The following is a 23266-nucleotide window of genomic DNA, read 5'->3' as shown; positions in this document are numbered from 1 at the left end:
GAAATGACAAATGTCCCGGGGTGGATCAGTGAATACATGAGGAAGAAAAGCAGATATAACGGGGAACAGAAGCGAAGGCGACCGCAGAGGCGCCCCCATGAGGGGCACAGTGGCCGTGATGCACTCTCTTCATCCGTGCCCACTCTGTCTGCATGCGCGACATACCATTTGCAACCGTGTTGTGGCCGTGCTGGGCACCCGTCATATCTGTTTTGCATGCTGTCCCGGTCCGCCGCCAAGCCGCGCCAACCCATCGGTTGCTGATATCAGCGGATGACAGGGGATATGCGGCGCATTGGTTGTGTATGTCCTGCGTATGTCTTCAGTATGTGTTCAGACAGTGATGCCGTTCTCATCTGCAGCAGGATTTTTGAGCCACACAAAAATCCTGGCTGCGGACATGCGTGCCTCTGCGGATGATCACGGACGTGTTTGGATGGCGGCCGACTCATACAGGAATATTATTACCGGTTATTGCGGTTGTTTGGCGGATGTGGGCCACTTTTGTGCGCATTCCATCCGCAAATCCTCCTAAACACCAGTGGGACAGGACCCTAACCAGACAGAGTTACTCCTGTATACATGGTCACTGGTATCATTTGGAATATCCCCATCTACACAGCGACGCATGGACAACGCCCAGACGCACGGAGAACGTCATGACGCAAATATGCGTAATTTCCGTTTCTTCTTCCTCTTTGTACCATCAATAAAAGACATCATATTCATGTCTTTCACGATACTAATGAAGTACTCGGTTTCCTCCTCGCTTCAAAAGTGTGGTGCTGTGCTGCCGCGTCTGGATTTCCTCATGCTTGTTTATCTCTGCTTCTGTGGTGTCCGGTGGGTTGTACGCACCACATAAAAGTAGTTGAGGGGCTGCAGCTCATTAAGTCCCTGTTACACAGCGGCACTAATGAAGCACACCAACGCCCAAACGAAACAAGAAATCTGGACTTTTAAGAAAATCTGGAAGTGTTAAAGAATGTTTTATCAACTACTTTAGCTATTTGCACACATTTCACCTGTTTGTGGCTGGCCTGCGTGTGGGTGTCTTCAGGAATTGCTTTCGTTTGACACGGACAGTTCCCTATGGCTGATGCCATGGACTTGTCAAAGGTACTCGTCAGGACAAGTACTATCACAGATAAAGTGTACAACAAGGTACAAACATGCGACAAGAACTCAGAATGTGAAGACAAACAAAACTTGTTGTCAAGACAAACATAATCTCGCACCTACAAGTACTGTGGAAATGAGGACAAGGCTGGGTGTGCTCAGTTTTATACCCGTTTCTGTTTTATTTTGTTTAAAGCATCAAGGTCAACGTTTGCTTCATTTTTCTTTTTAGTTTCTGTTTTGTGCCATTCTTTTTGTCCAATCCGTTGAAATTTTTGCAGGCGTTGTCAGCGAATTTTGTTTTTGAGTTCGCTTGATTCGCAGACTTTTCAGTGATGGGAAAAGTGTAGGATCTTTCGTGCAACTTTTCTCGCTGATTTTTTACTTTTTAATCCTTCGTCCAGCTATCGCTGTTGCAGTGTGACCAGTTCATTGTGTACATAAAGCATATGGGCTGCGCTGTCTGTTTGACTCCCACATTGGGTGCAGCTTGGCGCGGTTGCATGGGCAGTTTGAGGGTCGAGCTTTATAACACCCCAGCTAGCAATCGAATGTTCCCTAATGGTTGCATTTAAGCAACAGTCACATCACAACATCATAGGAACCTTCATTTGTAGATTCTCCAGAATGTTGCTGGGCTGTTACTTAGAGAGTTACTGTACCAACCACTGAATCCCAAAATCTGCTACAACCCTAATTCCAATGAAGTTGGGACATTGTGTAAGATGTAAATAAAACAGAATACAATGATTTGCAAATCCTCTTCAACCTATATTCAATGGAATACACCACAAAGACAAGATATTTAATGTTCAAACTGATAAACTTTATTGTTTATCAGTTTGCTCAGTTTGAAATGGATGTCTGCAACATGTTTAAAAAAGCTGGGACAGTGGTATGTTTACTACTGTGTTACATCACCTTTCCTTCTAACAACACTCAGTAAGCGTTTGGGAACTGAGGACACTAATTGTTGAAGCTTTGTAGGTGGAATTCTTTCCCATTCTTGCTTGATGTACGACTTCACTTGTTCAACAGTCCGGGATCTTCGTTGTTGTATTTTGCGCTTCATAATGCGCCACACATTTTCAATGAGCGACAGGTCTGGACTGCAGGCAGGCCAGTCTAGTACCCGCACTCTTTTACTACGAAGCCACGTTGTTGTAACACGTGCAGAATGTGGCTTGGCATTGTCTTGCTGAAATAAGCAGGAACGTCCCTGAAATAGATGTGCTTGGATGGCAGCATGTGTTGCTCCAAAACCTGGATGTACCTTTCAGCACTGATGGTGCCATCACAGATGTGTAAGTTGCCCATGCCATGGGCACTAACACACCCCCATACCATCACAGATGCTGGCTTTTGAACTTTGCGCTGGTAACAATCTGGATGATCTTTTTCCTCTTTTGTCCAGAGGAAATGACGTCCATGATTTCCAAAAACAATTTGAAACGTGGACTCATCAGACCACAGCACACTTTCCACTTTGTGTCTGTCCATTTCAAATGAGCTCGGGCCCAGAGAAGGCGGCGGTGTTTCTGGATGTTGTTGATGTATGGCTTTTGCTTTGCATGGTAGAGTTTTAACTTGCACTTGTAGATGTAGCAACAAACTGTGTTAACTGACAATGGTTTTCTGAAGTGTTCCTGAACCCACGCAGATCCTTTACACCAGGGGTGGCCAAGTTCGGTCCTTGAGAGCCACCTTCCTGACACTCTTAGCTGTCTCCCTGCTCCAACACACCTGAATCCAATGAAAGACTCGTTAGCAGACTTTTAATGAGCCTTTCATTGGATTCAGCTGTGTTGGAGCAGGGAATGTGGCTCTCAAGGACCTAACTTGGCCACGCCTGCTTTACACAATGATGTCGGTTTTTAATGCAGTGTCGCTTGAGGGATCGAAGGTCACGGGCATTCAATGTTGGTTTTCAGCCTTGCCGCTTATGTGTAGAAAGTTCTCCAGATTCTCTGAATCTTCTGATTATATCATGGACTGTCGATAATGGAATCCCTAAATTCTTTGCAACTGAACATTGAGAAACATTGTTCTTAAACAGTTGGACTATTTTTTCACACAGTTGTTCAGAAAGTGGTGATCCTCACCCCATCTTTGCTAATGAACAGCTGAGACTTTTGGTGGATGCTCCTTTCATACCCAATCATGACACTCACCTGTTTCCAATTAGGTGTTCTTTGAGCATTCATCAACTTTCCCAGTCTTTTGTTGCCCTGTCCCAAGTTTTTTGAAATGTGTTGCATGTATTTGCAAAATTAGCAAATATTTCCACACAAACAAAAAAGTCTATCAGTTTGAACATTAAATATCTTGTCTTTGTGGAGGATTTGCAAATCATTGTATTCTGTTTTTATTTACATTTTACACAACATCCAACCTCATTGGAATTGCAGTTGTACAACATTGTGACATAATGTTGCTGTAATCTTATTATAATCAGGTGCACACATATCTGGTGCTCATGGTGCTTGTGCGTGCTAAAAATAAATGATGCGCAGCAGAAAATACAAAGAAAGTGATTCTTAGGAGGAAAGAGATGACACATAGCACTTCCCTCTGTGTTTTCTGCTGTGCTTCAATAACTTCTAGCACACATGAGCACCAGTTATGTGCACGCCTGTTTATAACCGTATTTGAATGTCCTTACTCAAATAAATAAATAAAATAATGAGTGACCATGGCAAAAAAGTAAATGTTATCGAAGCCTGGAAGTGTAATAATCAAGGACTAAACTAACATACTATACATGGTGCAGTCATGGTGAAATAACTCATTGTTGGATTGGCACACATATTTGCCAGTGTTCCACCAGTGCGCACACAATGTTGCAAACAAATGTTAGAAAACTCCAGCCAGTGAACGCTGCAGTAGAAAGCTGACAAAACACATTTTTTCTGATACAATTAAACTGGGACAAGCAGCATTGCAAGTGCTTTCTGTATTAGCTTGGACTTAAGCATCCCTACCAACAACAAAAACAATTCAGCAATCCTACCATAACCCCACAGTCTAAACACAAAAAAGTCAGCAGAACCGCAGAAAGAAAATCATGACACAACTGATTGTTTCAAAAGATTTAAGTTTATTTAAACTCCAACGTACTCAAGTCCAAACACAGTGAAGGAACAGTTGGACCTGCAAGGCCATTTGAGTGCTGTATGAATATTATGTTTTTGTCCTTACATTAAGTTTTATTAACTTGCACAATTTGATCATGTAAAATCAACTCCATCTATTTACAATAATTCATGTTTGAGTCATTAATAAAATTGTAGCAATCAGATGCCTTTTTTTTTGCTAACTTATTTGGGTTTACAGTCAGGTCTAAGAGCATGTCCTGGTGCCACATGCTGCTGCATCCACAAACATTACGGAACCACCTTGGTTCCTGGATGACAGCCAAACAGGGAGACAACTGCTTCAACCCCACTGCTCAAAGGTAAGCATTTATCTTTTGCAGACAGCTGTAATCTGGGTGTCCATGTGGACTTCTCCTGGGGTCCTCAACGGAAAGGAGACCATGTGCTGCATCATGTCTAAAAATTTGGAGCTTCATTCTACAGCAAAGGTATCAGCATCGACCAACACCTCTCCAGTGTTGTCCAGTGACATCATAATTCTGTCCGCTTTTCCCAGGCGTCTCTTGATGCCAAAGGCTGAGGATGCAGGGACCTGGATGTATCTGAAACATACATTCAGCACCTGATCTTCACCTTAACCCTCTGGGGTCCAGGAGCATTTTCTTGATTTTCCATACTTTCAGTAAGTCTCATTTTAAGATATGTACTTTTTCAATATACAATGCCTATGTTTTGCAAATCATAATCTTCACAACAGTCTCAACTTTCAAAATGTGTCACACATTTGTCAAGAACATTGTATATAGAAATATTTTGGCTCTATATCTGAATTTTATTTTATTTTATTTTTTTTCAAAAATTCTTCAAATCTTTATTGAATATACAGCTTTATTCATGTAGAATCTCAGGGGAGGCCAAGTTCGGTCCTCGAGAGCCACCTTCCTGACACTCTTAGTTGTCTCCCTGCTCCAACACACCTGAATCCAATGAAAGACTTGTTAGCAGACTTTTAATGAGCCTTTCATTGGATTCAGGTGTGTTGGAGCAGGGAGACAACTAAGAGTGTCAGGAAGGTGGCTCTCAAGGACCGAACTTGGCCTCCACTAATGTAGATAAACTGTTACTATGTTACTAGGCTACTGGTACTAGAAATGTGTTCACCAAAGTCTTTGGTTCAAGAAAAGTAGTGTAATATGTGAAGAAAATTGAAAGTCAGTGTAAATAAATATAAAATCACTCACCATTTGCGGTGAGATGTTTCTGTCTTCCCTTTGTGCAGAAATATCCACAAATATCTGTCACTGGATGAAAAGTGGAAACTCCCTCACACACACACACACAAAAAAAGAAAAAAAAAAATACAAAAATGAAAAAACATGGTCACTTGCTCCTTTGGGGCGGTGGGGGGCGGGAGAGCTTATAGATTCTAGAAAAAGAAAATAGTCCACCCACATGTTTTTTATGCCAGTATGGGTTGTTTATTGGACTAAATAAAATGTAAAAAGTGTTTTCAGGCTGATAAGACTATGTGTGTGGGTGTATTTTTTGCATTTATGAGGTTTAGTGGCAGTGTGAATGAGTCTGACTCTTGAACAGAGCAAAGGTGTGTTTTGAGTAAGCCTGTTGAAGTGGCAGGCTGAGGGGGGGCATAATATGGGACTCTAAGATAGGCTGTGAGGCAAAGATCTTAATGAACAGGGACTGAAACTAGAGGTGACACTGTAGTTTCAGGAAGTGTTCAAATGACGTTTCTGTGACATTCTGTCACTGATTTATTAATAGAAACATGACAATAAATAGAGTTGGACGTGTAGGCGTGTTCATCAGCCTCAGAGGCTTAAAATGCATATTTGTGCTATTTTTCTGCTAATTCTACACACATGGACAGTTAACTATGAGACTTTCAGGATGTGGAACAGAAAATTCAAAACATTTTAAACTGCAAATGGTAGATATAACCACATTGACACAGTATAACACCTTTAGGTGAATTGCAGCTTTGTTCATAAATTGCTCACTGAACAAGCTGTTCTGTGCACCCTGGAACATCTAATCAGGTTCAGTGGAAAGGAATGCAGGCATTCTGCTTACCTTTGATCCACATTTAAAGGCAGTACGGTTGGATACATCAGCAGAATCCTGGAAAAACTGGAGTGGTACAAACCTCATGCTTCCTTTTCTAGCATCTAAGTGTGTGTGGTGCAGAATGGCTGTGCAGAGCAAACATTAGCACACTGAGCACTTTTGCTCTGGGAGGTCAGTCTGTCTCACACCAACAAACCTATCTGCCTCCTTAAAAGCTTGAACAAACAGCATCACTTTGCCCCCCCCCCCAACCATGCTTTAGTGTTTCCATCCATGTAATCCAGCTTCTATGATAAGGGTGAGCTGCTTCTCTGGACAGGAGTTGGAGCCATATTTTAAAAGAGGAGGGAGTTCAGGTGTGTCCAAGCTTAACCATTAAACCAAGTCTTTGTTCAACCAGGCTCTTCTGCTGACGACCTCAGTTTTTTTTCTTGGAAATGAAACTAAACCCCTGACGGATTTTGTTTTTCAGGTTCTTACTCAAAGTGAAAATGTTGATGAAGATTTTATTCCTGCTCTCTGTGGCGTCTACTTTGGCACAACCCGTCTGTGTGCCCGGTAAGTGAACACCACGTTCTTGAAATTACTCTCTTAGCTCGTTTTATGGCTTTATCATACATTTTGTTGTACAACTGTTGTACAATAAAGATTGTTGTCCAGAAGTTCATCAAATTTCCAGTGTATGGTGTTGTTACATTGAAGACGGTCTGTACTTTTTCACTGCTTCTCAAGCTGGTACGGAGTGTACTTTATAATCTGTTACTGCAACAGAGTCGCTTTGTTGATCTGAAAACATGCACTCATTGACCTTCTAATACCCGACAAGTAAATAACAAACCATGAAGTGATGCCATGTTCTCTGGGGAGCACGGGGGGGGCACGACAAACACACACTCCAAAACCAAGGAGCAAGCACACTTACTGTTTCCTACGTCACAAGTCACAGAATGCACGTCAATCGCGGGTGCAGCCTAACTGAAGTGCACAGCACCAAGAAGTAGAAACAACAGCAAAATTCACAAAGAACATTTCCTCTGAACAACATGACATCCTCAGACCCTCATGTCACAACCAAAGATAAACATTGTGCAAATATGGCTGCCAACATCAGGCTCTTAGCAATTGACTCGTTCGCACATCCGGGCGCTCTGTCTGTGAGCCCTTAGCAACGTGCTTAGCCGCGCCGGCTGGGGTGAAAGCAATTAGTAGTGGACAGTGTAAGATGATGTGAGTTTTTCCATTTTTTCCACTTTTTTTAATTGATTTTTTTTTTTATGCTTGGGCAGTGCGAGGCAGTGGGTTGTACCAACAAAGTGAGAAAGAAAAGTAAAATCCATCACAACACAGCAAGAGGATTATGCATCACATCGATCAGTATCATGTGTTACTTCAGCCCAGTCTCACCTTTTATTTCGTGCTCCTGTCACGAAATGAGTCAAATTTTTGTGAAAGGTTTTTTTAACTCACTATTACTAACCCTACTCCTACCCCCAACCCTAACCTTAACCACCCAGACCCCCACTGCTTCACTTTTAATTTCGTGCAGCCATCACGGAATCAATTAGAATGAATTCATACTGCCGTGACGAAAATGAGGCACTTTTCGTCACAATATCATGAACCAATAGATTAATGTATATTTAGTGCTGAGATATCAACATCAATTTGACCAGTTAACGCTTAGCCTAGGTTCATGTGTCATACATCACACTGACAAAGTGAGGAACCTTGGGGTAATTTTTGATCCTGCATTATCCTTTGAACTCCACATTAGAAATATTACAAGGACTGCTTTCTTCCACTTGTGAAATATAGCGAAGATTCATCCCATCCTGTCTATGGCTGATGCTGAGATCCTGATCCATGTTTATCTCTTCTAAATTGGACTACTGCAATGTTCTATTTTCTGATTTACCACAGTCCAGCATTAGGGCTCTTCAATTGGTTCAAAATGCTGCAGCCAGACTTTTGACATGAAGCAGAAAATTCGTCCACATTACACCCATTTTGGCATCTCTTCACTGGCTTCCTGTCCCAGTAAGATCAGATTTTAAGGTTCTACTACTAGCCTATAAAATTGTTCACGGACTGGCACCTCCCTACCGAGCTGACCTAATTAAACCTTACATACCGGCCCAGGCTTTGGACTACTTTGTGTCCCTAGGGTGAATAAGACGTCTGCAGTTCATAGATTCCGGCGCCGTCGGGCCGCTCCCTTGTTGGTCCGTCATGCTGCCCCGGTGGCTCTGGTGGCTGCCCTTCCTGGCCCCTGTACCCTTCCGCTTCCCTTTTTCACCTGGTTCCTCCTGGGGCCCTGCGTCCTGGGCCCTTTTCCATTGTCGCTTGCAGTCGGCCGTATGGCTTCTGACGTGCCGGAGTGGTCCATGTCTTATGGTAGGGTTCTGTACTATTATCTTGGCCCAACATACCAGCCACAGTAGTGATCGGATATATAGCTGTGAGCAAAGCATCTGACTGGAGTCTGGAACACAAGGACATCAGCAAATGCTACTGATGGAAATGGAGGGACTACGTAAAAAAATAGCTGCAATTGTTCAATGTTTAATGAAATATTTTCCTTAAACCCATTGAACTCATGCTGTTCAATGGGTTCAATGGGTCATTGTACCCAAAGTTGAAATTCAGAACTTCAGTCACATCTTGACTGCATCACTCTCAACTGCGCTGTGGCACACACACACACACACACACACACACACACACACACACACACACACACACACACACACACACACACACACACACACACACACACACACACACACACACACACACACACACACACACACACACAGAAGAAAACTCACTGTCCAAATATTCTAAGGACCCACCAGTCAAAATAGTTTTGTCAACTCTATTATAGTATATCATAGTAATCATGATCATAGTTCAATGCTCTCATAGTGTTGAATCATCAACATAATTCAACACTTTGCTGTTGATTTAACTCCAGTGCCCATATTTCCAGGTGAAAGTGAATGCACCAGTTTCCTTTTTTTGTTGTCTGGACTTCTTAGCTGGTTGAATGCAATGTTAAACAGAATGATTGTTCATAGCTCAGCTGAATGTACCCCCCCCACAACCGATAGAAAATCATGGCTGAGCCCATACCTCAGTGTACAGCAACCATTTGTTTGGCTCTTAAATGAATGCTATTACAGTTTATTCTGTTTTGTTCTGTTTTTGTAGATAAAACTGTTGGCTGCCAAGTTCGACTCAGTATCGTCACTGCTTTGGGAGATCAAGCTGTATGTGTATCAGTTCATGAATGTTTTTTGTTTTTTTGTCAGACTATATGAAGAACTTTGAAAAAGTCACCTTAATGTTTCTGTTCTGAAATTTCCAACTGTAAATTCTCAAATGAATGATTGAATGAATAAATAAACGGCAATGGAGTCATTTTTTTCCAATTACAGTATGTAAATTGGTATTAAACATCTGATGACTTAACCTCAGCCACATGGGGTGTGCAGCCAGTACATTCCAAGTGCTGGTCCCAAGCCCGGATAAATAAGTAATGTATAAGGTATCCAGTGTAAAAAAAAAAAGCCACAAAAACCATGTGGCTCACAAATTAAATTTCCATAACAAATTGGTTAAAGCCCAGGATAACAATGACCACCACAGGTGCTGTTGCCCAATAGGATGCCGGTAGAAATTGAACTACTGCTGGGTGAAGAAGAAGTGGAGAAAGGCTTGAAGGGTGGAAGTGAGAGTTGGGACTTGATGGTAGTATGATTGGCAAAGGGAGAGAATTAGCTGATACAATGGAGAAGAGAAAGGTGGCCATTCTGTGTATTCAAGAGACCAAACAGAAGAGAAGTAATGCCAAGACCATCAGAGATGGATTCAAGCTGTATTTTTATGGTGTTGATTGGAGTAAAAATGGTGTTGGGATTATTTTAAAGAAAGAGTATATTAATAGTATGCTGGAGGTTAAGTGTATGACAGGTTGATGTGTGTGTGAAGTTGGAAATTAAACTGGTGATGAATGTCATCAGTGCATATGCCCCAGAGGTAGGTTGTGAGATAAAGGAGAAGGAAGATTTCTTGAGTGAGACAGATGAGGTGGTGGAGAGTGTACCCAAACATGAAAGATTAGTGATTGGAGCGTACTTCAAAGGGCATGTTAGTGAAGGAACAGAAGTGATGAGGAAGTAACAAGGAGTGGAATGTGGAGGCGCAGATGGTAGTACATTTTGCAAAAAGGATGTAAATGGCTGTAGTAAGCATTTACTTTAAGAAAAAGGAGGCACACAGGGTGATATATAAGAGTGGAAGAAGATGTACCCAGGTGGACTGCATTCTTCGTAGGAGGTGGAACCGAAAACCATTTAGAAACTGTAAGGTGGTGGCAGGAGAGAGTGTAGCCAGACAACATAGGATGGTGGTTTGTAAGATAACTTTAGAGGTGAATAAGAGGAAGAGAGTGAAAGGTCAACAAAGCTGCCAAAGCTGAAGAAGGAAGACGTGTGAAATTCAGGGAGGAGGTGAGACAGGCAGTGGATGAAGGTGTAGCCATTTTATATAAATGCCAAAGTACTGCAGATGTGGGGAGGAGACAGCTAGGAAGGTCGTGGGTGTGACATCTGGACAGTGGAAGGAAGACAAGGAGATTTGGTGGTGGAATGAAGATGCTCAAGAAAGTATGAGGAGAAAGAGGCTGGTGGAACAGTCAAAGAGCTGAAGAAAGTAGACAGGACTACAAGGAGATTTGTATAAAGCCTGGTTCACATGGCAGATTTTTAAAATTGTCTGTAGGTTTCCAAAACCCAAGAGACCACACAAGTGGAGATAAAAAAATCATACATCCAACAGTGTTGGTCATACAGTGTGTGGTGTTCAGCCACACAGTAAAGACAACAACACCACACACGAACAGATTTCACACACGAACATTCCCAGGTCAGACAGGAAATCTCGCAAACTCTCTCGAGATTAAACATGATTTCAGAGTAAACAAACGGAGATAGTTTGTGGACTATTTACAACAGAGGAAAAAAACGATACAAAAATAAAAAGAAAAGGCGTTCTTTAAAAGCAGTGGAGACAGCGCGACCACTGGACGTCTGTTGCACCATAACAGCTGTTTTGATTTTAGATTTTGTTCCGTGCATCCGTCACCTCATTTTATGATTGGCTGCACGTCACAGTCAGCAGGCTGCATGTTCGTTTGTGATCGGAAGACACCACACATGCTGCGGTATTGAGCCAAGACCATCCAACATGTTGAATATCCCCGATTTGCGATCGGAGCGCTCCTGGCATCCTTCTGAGCAGATCAGCGTGCTCTTAACACTCCACACATGGCGGGAATATCTGATAAGATTATCTTTAGTGTCATCATAATTGTCGGGGCGTCTTTAAGATTGTCAGAAAGGGAAGATCGGGTCCGATATCTGCCTTATTATCTTGCCGTGAACCAAGCTTAAGGTGAATAGAGAAGTGTCAAAGGTTTAGGAAAAGCATATACTGAGCTCTACATGAAATTAAACACTAAGGAAGGAGAAAAGGACTTTTACCAATTGCCAAAACAAAGGGTCCAAGCTGGAAAGGATGTGCAGCAGGTCAGAGTGACAAAGGATGCAGATGGTAGTGTGCTGACAAGCGAGGAGAGTGTGTTGAAAAGGTAGGGGGGATTTTGAGGAGCTGATGAATGAATATAATGAGAGAAAAGGATGGTTGAAATGGACAGAGTAAATCAGGAAATGCAAGAGATTAGTAAGGATGAAGTGAGGGCAGCTAGGATGAAGAGTGGAAAGGCAGTTGGTCCAGATGGCATTCCAGCGGAGGCATGGTAATTTTTTGGATAGACGGCAATAGAGTGTTTAATAAAATGATAGAAAGTGAGAAGATGCCTGAGGAGTGGAGAAGAAGTGCGCTAGTTCTGATTTTTAAGGTGATGTGCAGGACTGCATTAGCTACAGAGGCATAACACAGAATGAAGTTATGAGAAAGAGTAGTGGAAGCTAGACTTAGAAAAGAGGTGAAGGTCTGTGAGCAGTACTATGGCTTCATGCCAAGAAAAAGCACTACAATGCAATATTTGCTGTGAGAGTGCTGATGGAGAAGTATGGAGAAGGCCATAAGGAGTTGCACTGTGTATTTAGAGAAAGCTTATGAAAGGGTGCCAAGAGAAGAGTTATGGTGCTGTATAAGGAAGTCTAGAGTGGCAGACAAGTATGCAAGGGTGGTACAGGATCTGTACAAGGATCGTGTGACAGGGGTGAGTGGCGCAGTAGAAAGGATCAGCTCTGAGCCCTTTTTTTTTTTTTTTGCAATGGTGATGGACAGGTTGATGGATGAGATCAGACATAAGTCTCCATGGACTGTAATGTTTGCAGATGACATTGTGATCTGTAGTGAGAGTAGAGAGCAGGTTGAGTCTAGCCTGGAAATGTGGAGATATGCTGTGGAGAAAAACTGTATTACTGTCCAACGCATTCTACAGCGCCCTTTGTTGTAGCAAATGTGTAATTTTATGGTCATATTTGAATTCCTTGACCTCAAAAACATAGATTTAGACACCAAAATTAATGTTCTCGGTGACAGAGAAGTGAAAATATGCCATAATATTGATTTTGGCTGCCATTGTGTTTATGTGTTTTTGTGGAGTTAGCCCACACTTAGAAAAACATTACCCTGGCTAAAATCTCATTTTTTGGGCCAATCTCCAAGAATCTGCATTCAAAACTTATTCCCAGAAAATTGGTCACAGACTGAATGGGTGGGTCCTCTTCTAAATTAAGAACAATTTGACACTGTAATTAAAACTATTAAGTGCAAAAATTTGCCGAGTGACGACGCATTATATGTATGCTGTGCACTATAGGAAAATTTAGTCTACCTATTTTTGTTGATGGTTTTTACATTGTACAGTGTTGCATACCTTTCTTATTACTGTGGCATCTTGTATGTTTCTCCATTCATGGAACTACACTTACAGTAGTGTTCAGAATAATAGTAGTGCTATGTGACTAAAAAGATTAATCCAGGTTTTGAGTATATTTCTTATTGTTACATGGGAAACAAGGTACCAGTAGATTCAATAGATTCTCTCAAATCCAACAAGACCAAGCATTCATGATATGCACACTCTTAAGGCTATGAAATTGGGCTATTAGTAAAAAAAAAAAGTAGAAAAGGGGGTGTTCACAATAATAGTAGTGTGGCACTCAGTCAGTGAGTTTGTCAATTTTGTGGAACAAACAGGTGTGAATAAGGTGTCCCCTATTTAAGGATGAAGCCATCACCTGTTGAACATGCTTTTCTCTTTGAAAGCCTGAGGAAAATGGGACGTTCAGGACATTGTTCAGAAGAACAGCGTAGTTTGATTAAAAAGATGATTGAAGAGGGGAAAACTTACACGCAGGTGCAAAAAATGATAGGCTGTTCATCTGCAATGATCTCCAATGCTTTAAAATGAAAAAAGAAAAAAAAAAAAAACAGACGCGTGGAAGAAAATGGAAAACAACCATCAAAATGAATAGAAGAAAAACCAGAAGCATCATGATATGGGCATGTTTCTCCTACTATGGTGTTGGGCCTATATATCGCATACCAGGTATCATGGATCAGTTTGGATATGTCAAAATACTTGAAGAGGTCATGTTTCCTTATGCTGAAGAGGACATGCCCTTGAAATGGGTGTTTCAACAAGACAATGACCCCAAGCACACTAGTAAATGGGCAAAATCTTGGTTCCAAACCTACAAAATTAATGCCTCGTAGATGTGAAGAAATCATGAAAAACTGTGGTTATACAACTAAATACTAGTTTAGTGACTCACAGGATTGCTTAAAAAGCAGTTTGAACATAATAGTTTTGAGTTTGTAGCGTCAACAGCAGATGCTACTATTATTGTGAACACCCCCTTTTCTACTTTTTTTTTTTTTACTAATAGTCCAATTTCATAGCATTAAGAGTGTGCATATCATGAATACTTGGTCCTGATGGATTTGTGAGAATCTACTGAATCTACTGGTACCTTGTTTCCCATGTAACAATAAGAAATATACTCAAAACCTGGATTAATCTTTTTAGTCACATAGCACTATTATTATTCTGAACACTACTGTACATATAGTACAAGTGCATTGTAAAATACACATTACTACCACTGTAAGGTCCACCTGCTGATCAGTTAACTGTAGAGTCATCTGTTTTTATCTCTGCAGTACCCATGGACTCCAAATGAAATGAACCTTTTCCGAGCCCTGCTGGCTTTTTCTATGAACAGACACTTCAACGTATTTGACTACAGGTAAGAATTCTATAGAAGCACAATATAATAACATGTTTTATTCTTTGATTGCTGATGTGGTGTTTCTACTCCAGCATAGACAACATCCTCGTGTGCAATGAGACGGTCAGAGTGTCCTTCTGGTTTGTGGTGACGTTACCTGAGAATAACCAGCAGCTTGTTAGTTTGGCAGATGTGGAGGATGCTGTAAGGTAATGACATCATAAAGGTTTTTTTTTGTCTTGTAGAATTGATATATTTTCTTGGCTCCTGAAAAGAAAATTTAAAGGTCAGACTTGAGCAAAGCAATAGAACCCAATGAGTTGACAATGATTCAGTTCACACATTGAGAGCCATTAACCAGCAGAGAGTGTAGTTCTAAGTTGGTGTCTACAGTTATGATACAAATGTAAGATTTCACCCTCAACATCAGTGGGCAAAAAATTTTTTAAATAAATGATGAGGCCACTGAAAAGCAATGATGTATTTTTAAAGGTGAATGTGTTCACAATATTAAATTACTGATATTTATTTGCAAATATTACCAATGTTTGGTGATTTTTAGGTGTTTTACACACATTTAATGCATGTAAAATCTTTGCACTGTAATGGACTTATTCATTAATTAATACCAACATTAAACACCAGTAGAGGGCACTCTAGAGAGCACATAATTCTCCCCCCAACCATTTGTGTTACAACACAAGTGAATCTGGAATAGAAATGGTATGTACAGTAGTGTTCAGAATAATAGTAGTGCTATGTGACTAAAAAGATTAATCCAGGTTTTGAGTATATTTCTTATTGTTACATGGGAAACAAGGTACCAGTAGATTCAGTAGATTCTCACAAATCCAAGAAGACCAAGCATTCATTATATGCACACTCTTAAGGCTATGAAATTGGGCTATTAGTAAAAAAAAAAGTAGAAAAGGGGGTGTTCACAATAATAGTAGTGTGGCATTCAGTCAGTGAGTTCGTCAATTTTGTGGAACAAACAGGTGTGAATCAGGTGTCCCCTATTTTAAGGATGAAGCCAGCACCTGTTGAACATGCTTTTCTCTTTGAAAGCCTGAGGAAAATGGGATGTTCAAGACATTGTTCAGAAGAACAGCGTAGTTTGATTAAAAAGTTGATTGGAAAGGGGAAAACTTATACGCAGGTGCAAAAAATGATAGGCTGTTCATCTACAATGATCTCCAATGCTTTAAAATGGACAAAAAAAACAAAAAAAACAAACAAAACAAAACAAACAAACAAAAAAAAAAACAGATGCGTGGAAGAAAATGGAAAACAACCATCAAAATGGATAGAAGAATAACCAGAATGGCAAAGGCTCACCCACTGATCAGCTCCAGGATGATCAAAGACAGTCTGGAGTTACCTGTAAGTGCTGTGACAGTTAGAAGACGCCTGTGTGAAGCTAATATATTTGCAAGAATCCCCCGCAAAGTCCCTCTGTTAAATAAAAGACGTGCAGAAGAGGTTACAATTTGCCAAAGAACACATCAACTGGCCTAAAGAGAAATGGAGGAATATTTTGTGGACTGATGAGAGTAAAATTGTTCTTTTTGGGTCCAAGGGCCGCAGACAGTTTGTGAGACGACCCCCAAACTCTGAATTCAAGCCACAGTTCACAGTGAAGACAGTGAAGCATGGTGGTGCAAGCATCATGATATGGGCATGTTTCTCCTGCTATGGTGTTGGGCCTATATATCGCATACCAGGTATCATGGATCAGTTTGGATATGTCAGAATACTTGAAGAGGTCATGTTGCCTTATGCTGAAGAGGACATGCCCTTGAAATCTGTGTTTCAACAAGACAATGACCCCAAGCACACTAGTAAATGAGTCTTCGCAATACCCAATGGCCTTATTTTGGCCTTGGGTAAAAATTGTAGTAGTACTACTGGCAACTGATTTCTGTCCTTTTTTGAGCAGAAAGGTGAGTTAGATTCAGAAAAAAATCAATCAGTGTAAGTATCGGGTGTATTTCATGAAATAACAGTTGGTGAAGAAAGATAAAATGTATCCAATTCTGTGAGTAAAAGGTGACACAATTTTTCACTTTTTTGTACGAAGCACATTTTAATGTCATACATGGTAAAATCATTTTCACTTTGAAGCAGAAATACGTTTTATGAAAAATACTGCAAAGCTTTGTGTTTCCTTATTAGTGCAGCAGATAACTGAAACAATCCTGCAAATGGTGATACACGCACCAAAGTCGGCACAAATACTCCTTAGACATTTTGAAAAAACCAAGTAGCTACTTGAAGCTTCAATAGGCAGCCAGGTAGGGTTAACAGAAGAATTACACAGGGGACAAAATTAAAACTGCTCCAGTCAAATTGAAAACTACACCACATTATTTGTCTGATCATAATGATTTCAAAAAGATATAGTTTGGTCTATCTATGACTGAAATGGTGACAAAGGTTAGTTTCAGTTTGTACAGGAGTCAAAAGTTAAAGTTTCTCCAATTTTGGTAAAAAAATGATGCAAATTATTAGTTGAGCTAATCGGATTAATAAATGGAATAGTTCTGACTGTGTTGAATGCTTGGTCTCCAAAGTAAAGGTCAAACAAGGTCATGTCCATTGGATTATATGACATGTGACATATGTTACGCTGTAACATGATAACTAAGCATGGTACATGCTCCAAACTAGTCCTTTTTAAAACCCTGTTTATTCAACTAATAATTTGCTTTTTTTTTTTTACTAAAATTGGAGCAACTTTAACTTTTGACCCCTGTACAAACTGAAACTGACGTTTGTCACCATTTTTGCTGTTTTAACCCCATAACTCCTGAACATTCAGTCATAGATAGTCCAAACTATACTTTTTTGAAATCGTTATGATCAGACAAATAATGTAGTGTAGTTTTCAATTTGATTGGAGCATTTTTAATTTTAACCCCTGTGTAATTCTTCAGTTGGCTCCTACCTGGCCGTCTATTGAAAATTCAAGTGGCTAGTCATTTTTTTTTAAAAGAGTAATGTCTCAGGAGTATTTGTGCCAACTTTGGTGCTTGTATCACCATTTGCAGGATTTTGCTCTAAATATTCTCTTAGCTGCTGCACTATATTTTATATTATTTATGTGGTATCAGAGCCCTGCAACTCAACAGTAGTGTTCAATGAATTATGTTTGTGTGTTCTGCGTGTCACACTGCCTTCTTCCACAGCAACACACACACACAAGCACAAGCAGACAAACACACATATACACGCCTCAGTGTGAAGATTAAGGTTGTGTGCCTCCATTTGCAGCCACAGTATGATTCTTCATCTGTTTGCTTTAAGTATTATTAGAACAATAACTGCCTGATTTCAGATTAAAAAAGAAAAATACATTAACAAGTGAGTGAACCTGCTTAAATGTTTTGTAACACAGCACCCAGGGACTATGGATGGAGTATGGATGGATGGAAAATACAGGACCAGTAACACGACAGAGACTTAACAAAGAGGGTGAATTATCCAGATAATATGGAGACGAATATGAAAGACAGAATACAGTGGAGATCAAATCAAACTGCTAAAACAAGAGCCACGACAAAAATGTGTGTGTAACTGTGGTGCTGTCGACTGTAATCCTCACCTGTACTCAGTTCAGGCAGGCGAAAGATATACAACATGAAAAATGAGACCAAGTGGCCCAAAAGGATTCAACTGTTTGACCTTTTTATTTATTTGTACGTTTGTTTTTTTCCATTTCTTTTAGAAGGAAACTGATGAAAAAACTTTGTTCATCAAAGTTTCTATGAGTCAAAGAACCCTTCAAATCCAACCCAGTCTCATGGCAGTTCATGGCGACATTACAAAAAGTACATTAATCTACAGGTTTGTGACTGGTGCACGAAAACGGGACGCTTTTCATGATGGGGGTGGGAAGAAAAAGACGGTGAGACTGGGCTGTTCAAATCTGGTGAAAGTGGAGAATCATAAGTTAATAATTACTGTGCCGTTTCCTATCATCATGGCATCGGGACGCTGGTATGTCTCAGGAGACAGTGGGTGTGTCTTGATTAATCATTTATTTTGCAGAGAACAATAGTTGGTGTGGCTCAGCAGTCTGATTGGTGCATGACAGTCTTTGCCACAAGTGTAAGTAAATTCAGAAGGTGAATCAATGGTGTGGCGTTGCTGTCTTAGCTTCATCCATACTCATCTGTCCTCCAGCTCTCACAGTGTCCTTTCCTCACTCCTCTGAACAGCATGATTCCATCTACAGTGATGGTCTGCAAGCGATTCTCAGCTGTCTGGGTTGGTCCTTGTGGTATGTAACCGTCTATAATGTGGTGGACACGCCCAAGTTATCCCAGCTGGAGCTGGCAAAGCAAACGATGCACACTCAGGGGGCCTGCTTTCTCCACCACGCCCCGGTGTTGATGACGTTGTCGTGTCATAATAGAATGCTGAGGATCCACCACAGGCAGTGAAGGAGAAGGTTTGTCCAGGCAGTTGTCCTGTCTGGCTGATTGTCATCCAGGAATCAGTGTCAAACAGCAGAGTATTGAAGATGCACATGTGATACACCTTGAGTTTGGAGGTCAAGGTCAGCAGAGATAACCAATGTTCTGTGAAAACGATCTCAAAAAGAATTCAGAGTGATTGATTCATTGATTCAAGTGCATGAACTAAATACATCCTCCTGACTTTTGATCACATCTAATTTAGCTTCTGAAAAGTCACTACGAACAGGACTTTGACCTTGCAAATTTTTTTCCAAGGTAAAATTTTGTGGATTTGGAAACTAGTGTTGGCAGAGGTTTGCGCTTTACAAGCGCAGTGCTCTAGTTTGTTTGTTTTTCAAATTGCGTGCATGAAAGAGCTGCTCATCTGCAACTCACAGGCAGACTGTGGTGGAAAGGAACAGAGCCGAACACACACACACACACACGCACACACACACGCACCATGCACGCACGCACACAGGGGGAGAGCAAAGTAGCTGAACACACACAGCTCACACAGTGCTCACACACACACACACACACACACACGCACCATGCACGCACACACGCACGCACACAGGGGGAGAGCAAAGTAGCTGAACACACACAGCTCACACAGTGCTCACACACACACACACACACACACTGTGTGGGGAGAGGAACAGAGCCAAACACACAGCTCGCACACACACATTGAGGGAGTGAGAGACAGAGAGAGAGAGAGAGAGAGAGAGAGAGAGAGACAGCTCTCTTACAGTACCAGATGTCATAGCTTTTTCATACTGCGGTCTTTATTAATTTAGCCCCAGGCATGTTTAATACCAGGTTTCTCTTCCCAACCTGGTCTCATGGCAAGTCGTGATTCAGCAGCACGAAATATACATTAATCTATTGGTTTGTGATATTGTGACAAAAAGCGCCTCATTTTCGTCACGGCAGCACAAATTCATTCTAATTCATTCTGTGATAGCTGCACGAAATTAAAAGTGAAGTGGGGGGGTCAGGGTGGTTATGATTAGGGTGAGGTCAAGGAGTAGGGTTAGGTTATGGTTAAGGTTTGGGTTGGGGTAGTGAGTTAAAAAAACCCCGCCACAAAATTTTGTGAGGAGAGCATGAAAAAAAAGTGAAACTGGGCTGCTCTTCCACACTTTAGATAATAGCGGGTAATGTTTTTTTGCTTCAGCTTGCTTTTCTGTGGAGTTCTTCCTCTCAGTGTGCAGTCATATTTCTCCATCCTTGCAATGCCTCGATGAACACTATGGAAATCGACGCATTGTGTCGGCATAATCGATTACATCTATCTGTAGCCCCAGCTCTAGTCTTCACCTTGTAGTTCTTCTCTCAGCCATCTAGTCGTCTGTCAGTATAAATCCTGGAGTATATATGGTTGATTAGCTGCAACATTTCTATGTGAAAATTCTGTTGGGTTTTTGTTCTGTTTTGCTGTTATGGCCAAAAGAGATGGTCATCACATTGACACTGGCCTGCTCCAGGTCTCTTCCTAAAACCAAAACAATGCCTGAGGGAGTTTTTCCTTCTCATTGTCACCAATGTGCTAGCTCATCAGATCAGTAGCTTTAAATCTTGCTCATGTATAGGACCTATGGGTGACATTTGTTGTGATTTGTTGCTGTATAATTAAATTGAAGTGAGTGGTGTCATTGTCACAGGCTGCACTCTGATGATATCTTTTTTTTTTGTCACTTTTGGATCTTGTATGTTTTCTGTATGCTTACTCCTGTGATGCATTTATTCTGACACATCTGTTCAAGGTGCTTTTCCTCAGCTTTAGTTCCTTTCTATGGTCACGCATACTCATTTCCATGTTTGATGAAGTCACAATATATTGGTATTTATAACACCTCACTTCAGTGCCAGATTGTCTAGGTTCCATGCCTACATTTTTGCATTTTTGTGCTCAAAACACATCATGCAGGTAATTGCTCTCATTGATGTAAGCTTGAAATGCACTTCTGAACTAATGTAGTATTACATTTTATTACGTTACTTCAATATAATTTAAATAAACTAACCCTTCGTGTCTGTGGTATTTCCTTCATCATCCATCCTGCCGCCACAAAGTTGAATGGTTGCACCTGAGCTGAATGCACTTTGAACGCTTATGCAGTATGTGAAATCGATGTATTTTCTACTCCATACGTAATGCCTATAACCCCATGGTGTAGTTTTAACAGTAGTCACAGACTTTCGTATTAATAATGAAGAAAACACATTAAAAAACACTCATAAAACTGCACTTCATATTTGTATTTATTTTTAGTTCTGACTTTTTTAATCATATTCTCACAAACAGAATGCACGCTACATATTATTTTGTATGGTTTGAGTTTACAACATTTTCATTGAAGTATATAGACTACCATGCACACATATTTACTTTTATACACTCATCTTTTCCGACAGCATTCTTACCCCATGTGTTCCCACATGGAAACTGTTGCCTTGCAGGCTGATTTCCTGTTGTGTTTCGACCCTGTGCTTGTGTCCATGGTTAACCCTCTCAGCCTGTTTCCACATAAAGCCTTTTGCTGAAAGGATTCCTCGTCTTGTGTGTCCTGAAATCTGCAATTGCGTATATCAGCTGCTTATAAAGACAACTTCACTTTTATCCCAGTGTTGTTCTGTGCTCTGGGGTCTCCAGTTATACTCAGATTGTTACACTCTTCCTGCAATGATTTCACCATCGCTAAACACCTCTATCAGTACCCTCATCACATTCATGATAGGTCCAGAAAGTATGATTTACAGTTTAAACCACAATTATGTTGCAAATGAATATGCCACTGTTGAGACTTGCTATGACCTTGAAAATGTTTGTATGGCCAGTAAAGCCTTTTATAGCAGTTGGTTATTAGATGTTAAACGCAATCTGTTTATAAAATGCCTGTTTGTTGATTACATTAAAATGTTTCCTGTGGCTTCTTTCATGATTACAAACTAAAGCTTTTATTTTTTTAACAGATTTTCCAGGAATCGGATCAACAGTGCATTTTTGCTGACAGATGAAACCCTGGAGTTTGTCGGAATCCCTCCCACCCTGGCACCGCCAGTGACCTATGACACGCCCCCCTGGCTCATTGTGTTTGGGGTGGTCATGGGCTGCGTCACTGCTGGTATCATTATTGTGATTTTGTACTCAGAAATCCAGAAAAGACGGTAAGAGTTTCTACATATTCCATTTATGCTTTCATAGTGATGCATCTGATCATTCTTGTGTTTTTCATTTTTACTGCAGCACAAAGAAAGGGAAAATAGAGGATGAAGATGATGAAGAAGGGTCACATGTGCAAACGGGAGAAAATGGGATTGCATGTGACAATCTGGATGGTATTTACAACAAATCATTCTCAGATGAGGGGACATACACATCTATGTAAAAGCTTCTGTGAGACAGATGAAAAGAGAGACTTAAGGTGATCCATGTGGACATTTGTTGTGCTGTCAGTTTGAATCGATATACCAAATCATTTTAAAGTTGTTATTCATCACTTAAGTGATTTCATATGTGACTTGTTTTTCATCTGGAAAGGTTGTCCTCATGTTTTAAATAGAATTAAGCGCCAGAAATTTTCAATGCCAAAACTTTGCATTTTTTCTAAAATAATACAGATTCTGTGCTAAAGAAAGGAAATTATTTTGAAATATTTTCTGAGAGAATTTGTGTATGGATATTTTAGTGAGGGCATCATTTACTGTATGTTTAACTACATATTTTATTATATGTACCCCTTCATACAGACTGATGTGCAGCACATGCTTTTCAAAAAACAAAATAAAAAACAACAACAAAAAAAACACTACTATCTTTTTTCAGTTCATTTCAGCCAAACATGTTTGTAGGTTTGGCCGATATAATGAAAATCAATCTTGATATATTAGAACTGCTTCACAGTACGGTACATATATTTGATACAGTTTTATAAGTCATGGCTTTAGGACTGGCTGCAGCTTGCACTACTTCAATCAATGAAATAAATCTGTAACTTAGCTGATATTAACTAATGTTTCGGCATACGCCAAAAATTACAACAAAAATGAATTTGTAGAAATAGACAGGAAATCGGTAGGACTATGAAATTTGAAATAGGAACAACCCTGAATCAGAAAAAGTTGGGAGCGTATGGAAAATGCAACAGCAAACAAACAAACAAACAAATTCAGTGATTATTACACTGATTTTTACCAAAGACCATCAAATATAGCCATCGGATATTGCGAA

At 40.5% G+C, this 23266-nt stretch overlaps 1 protein-coding gene across 2 annotated transcripts; it reads left to right on the top strand.

Moving 5' to 3' along the window:
• Positions 1–4877: 4877 nt before the first annotated feature.
• On the top strand, positions 4878–22621 carry cltrn (collectrin, amino acid transport regulator). 2 transcript variants are annotated; one of them, XM_034180560.1, is made up of 7 exons: positions 4878–4896; positions 6772–6857; positions 9510–9568; positions 14499–14584; positions 14659–14775; positions 22009–22203; positions 22283–22621. In XM_034180560.1, exons 2-7 carry the CDS (start codon positions 6791–6793, stop codon positions 22422–22424), a joined length of 666 nt encoding a protein of 221 aa, XP_034036451.1. In that variant the 5' UTR covers positions 4878–4896; positions 6772–6790; the 3' UTR covers positions 22425–22621. The 2 variants fall into 2 exon arrangements, with proteins under 2 accessions (XP_034036451.1, XP_034036450.1); XM_034180559.1 differs by lacking the exon at positions 4878–4896 and adding an exon at positions 6636–6655.
• The last annotated feature ends 645 nt before the right edge of the window (positions 22622–23266 follow it).

This window comes from Thalassophryne amazonica, chromosome 10, assembly GCF_902500255.1.
Source record: "Thalassophryne amazonica chromosome 10, fThaAma1.1, whole genome shotgun sequence".
Taxonomy (NCBI): Eukaryota; Metazoa; Chordata; class Actinopteri; order Batrachoidiformes; family Batrachoididae; genus Thalassophryne; species Thalassophryne amazonica.
The sequence above is the reverse complement of the archived record's forward strand: the minus strand, read 5'-3'. Positions and strand labels throughout refer to the sequence as shown.

What these genes read in the sequence shown, in the direction of transcription:
- cltrn (XM_034180560.1), top strand. Translation starts at nt 6,791, where the DNA reads ATGTTGATGAAGATTTTATTCCTGCTCTCTGTGGCGTCTACTTTGGCA. An exon ending in TTCAACGTATTTGACTACAG is followed by an intron (nt 14,585 to 14,658) that starts GTAAGAATTCTA and finishes TTTCTACTCCAG; the next exon opens with CATAGACAACATCCTCGTGT. An exon ending in TCAGAAATCCAGAAAAGACG is followed by an intron (nt 22,204 to 22,282) that starts GTAAGAGTTTCT and finishes TTTTTACTGCAG; the next exon opens with CACAAAGAAAGGGAAAATAG.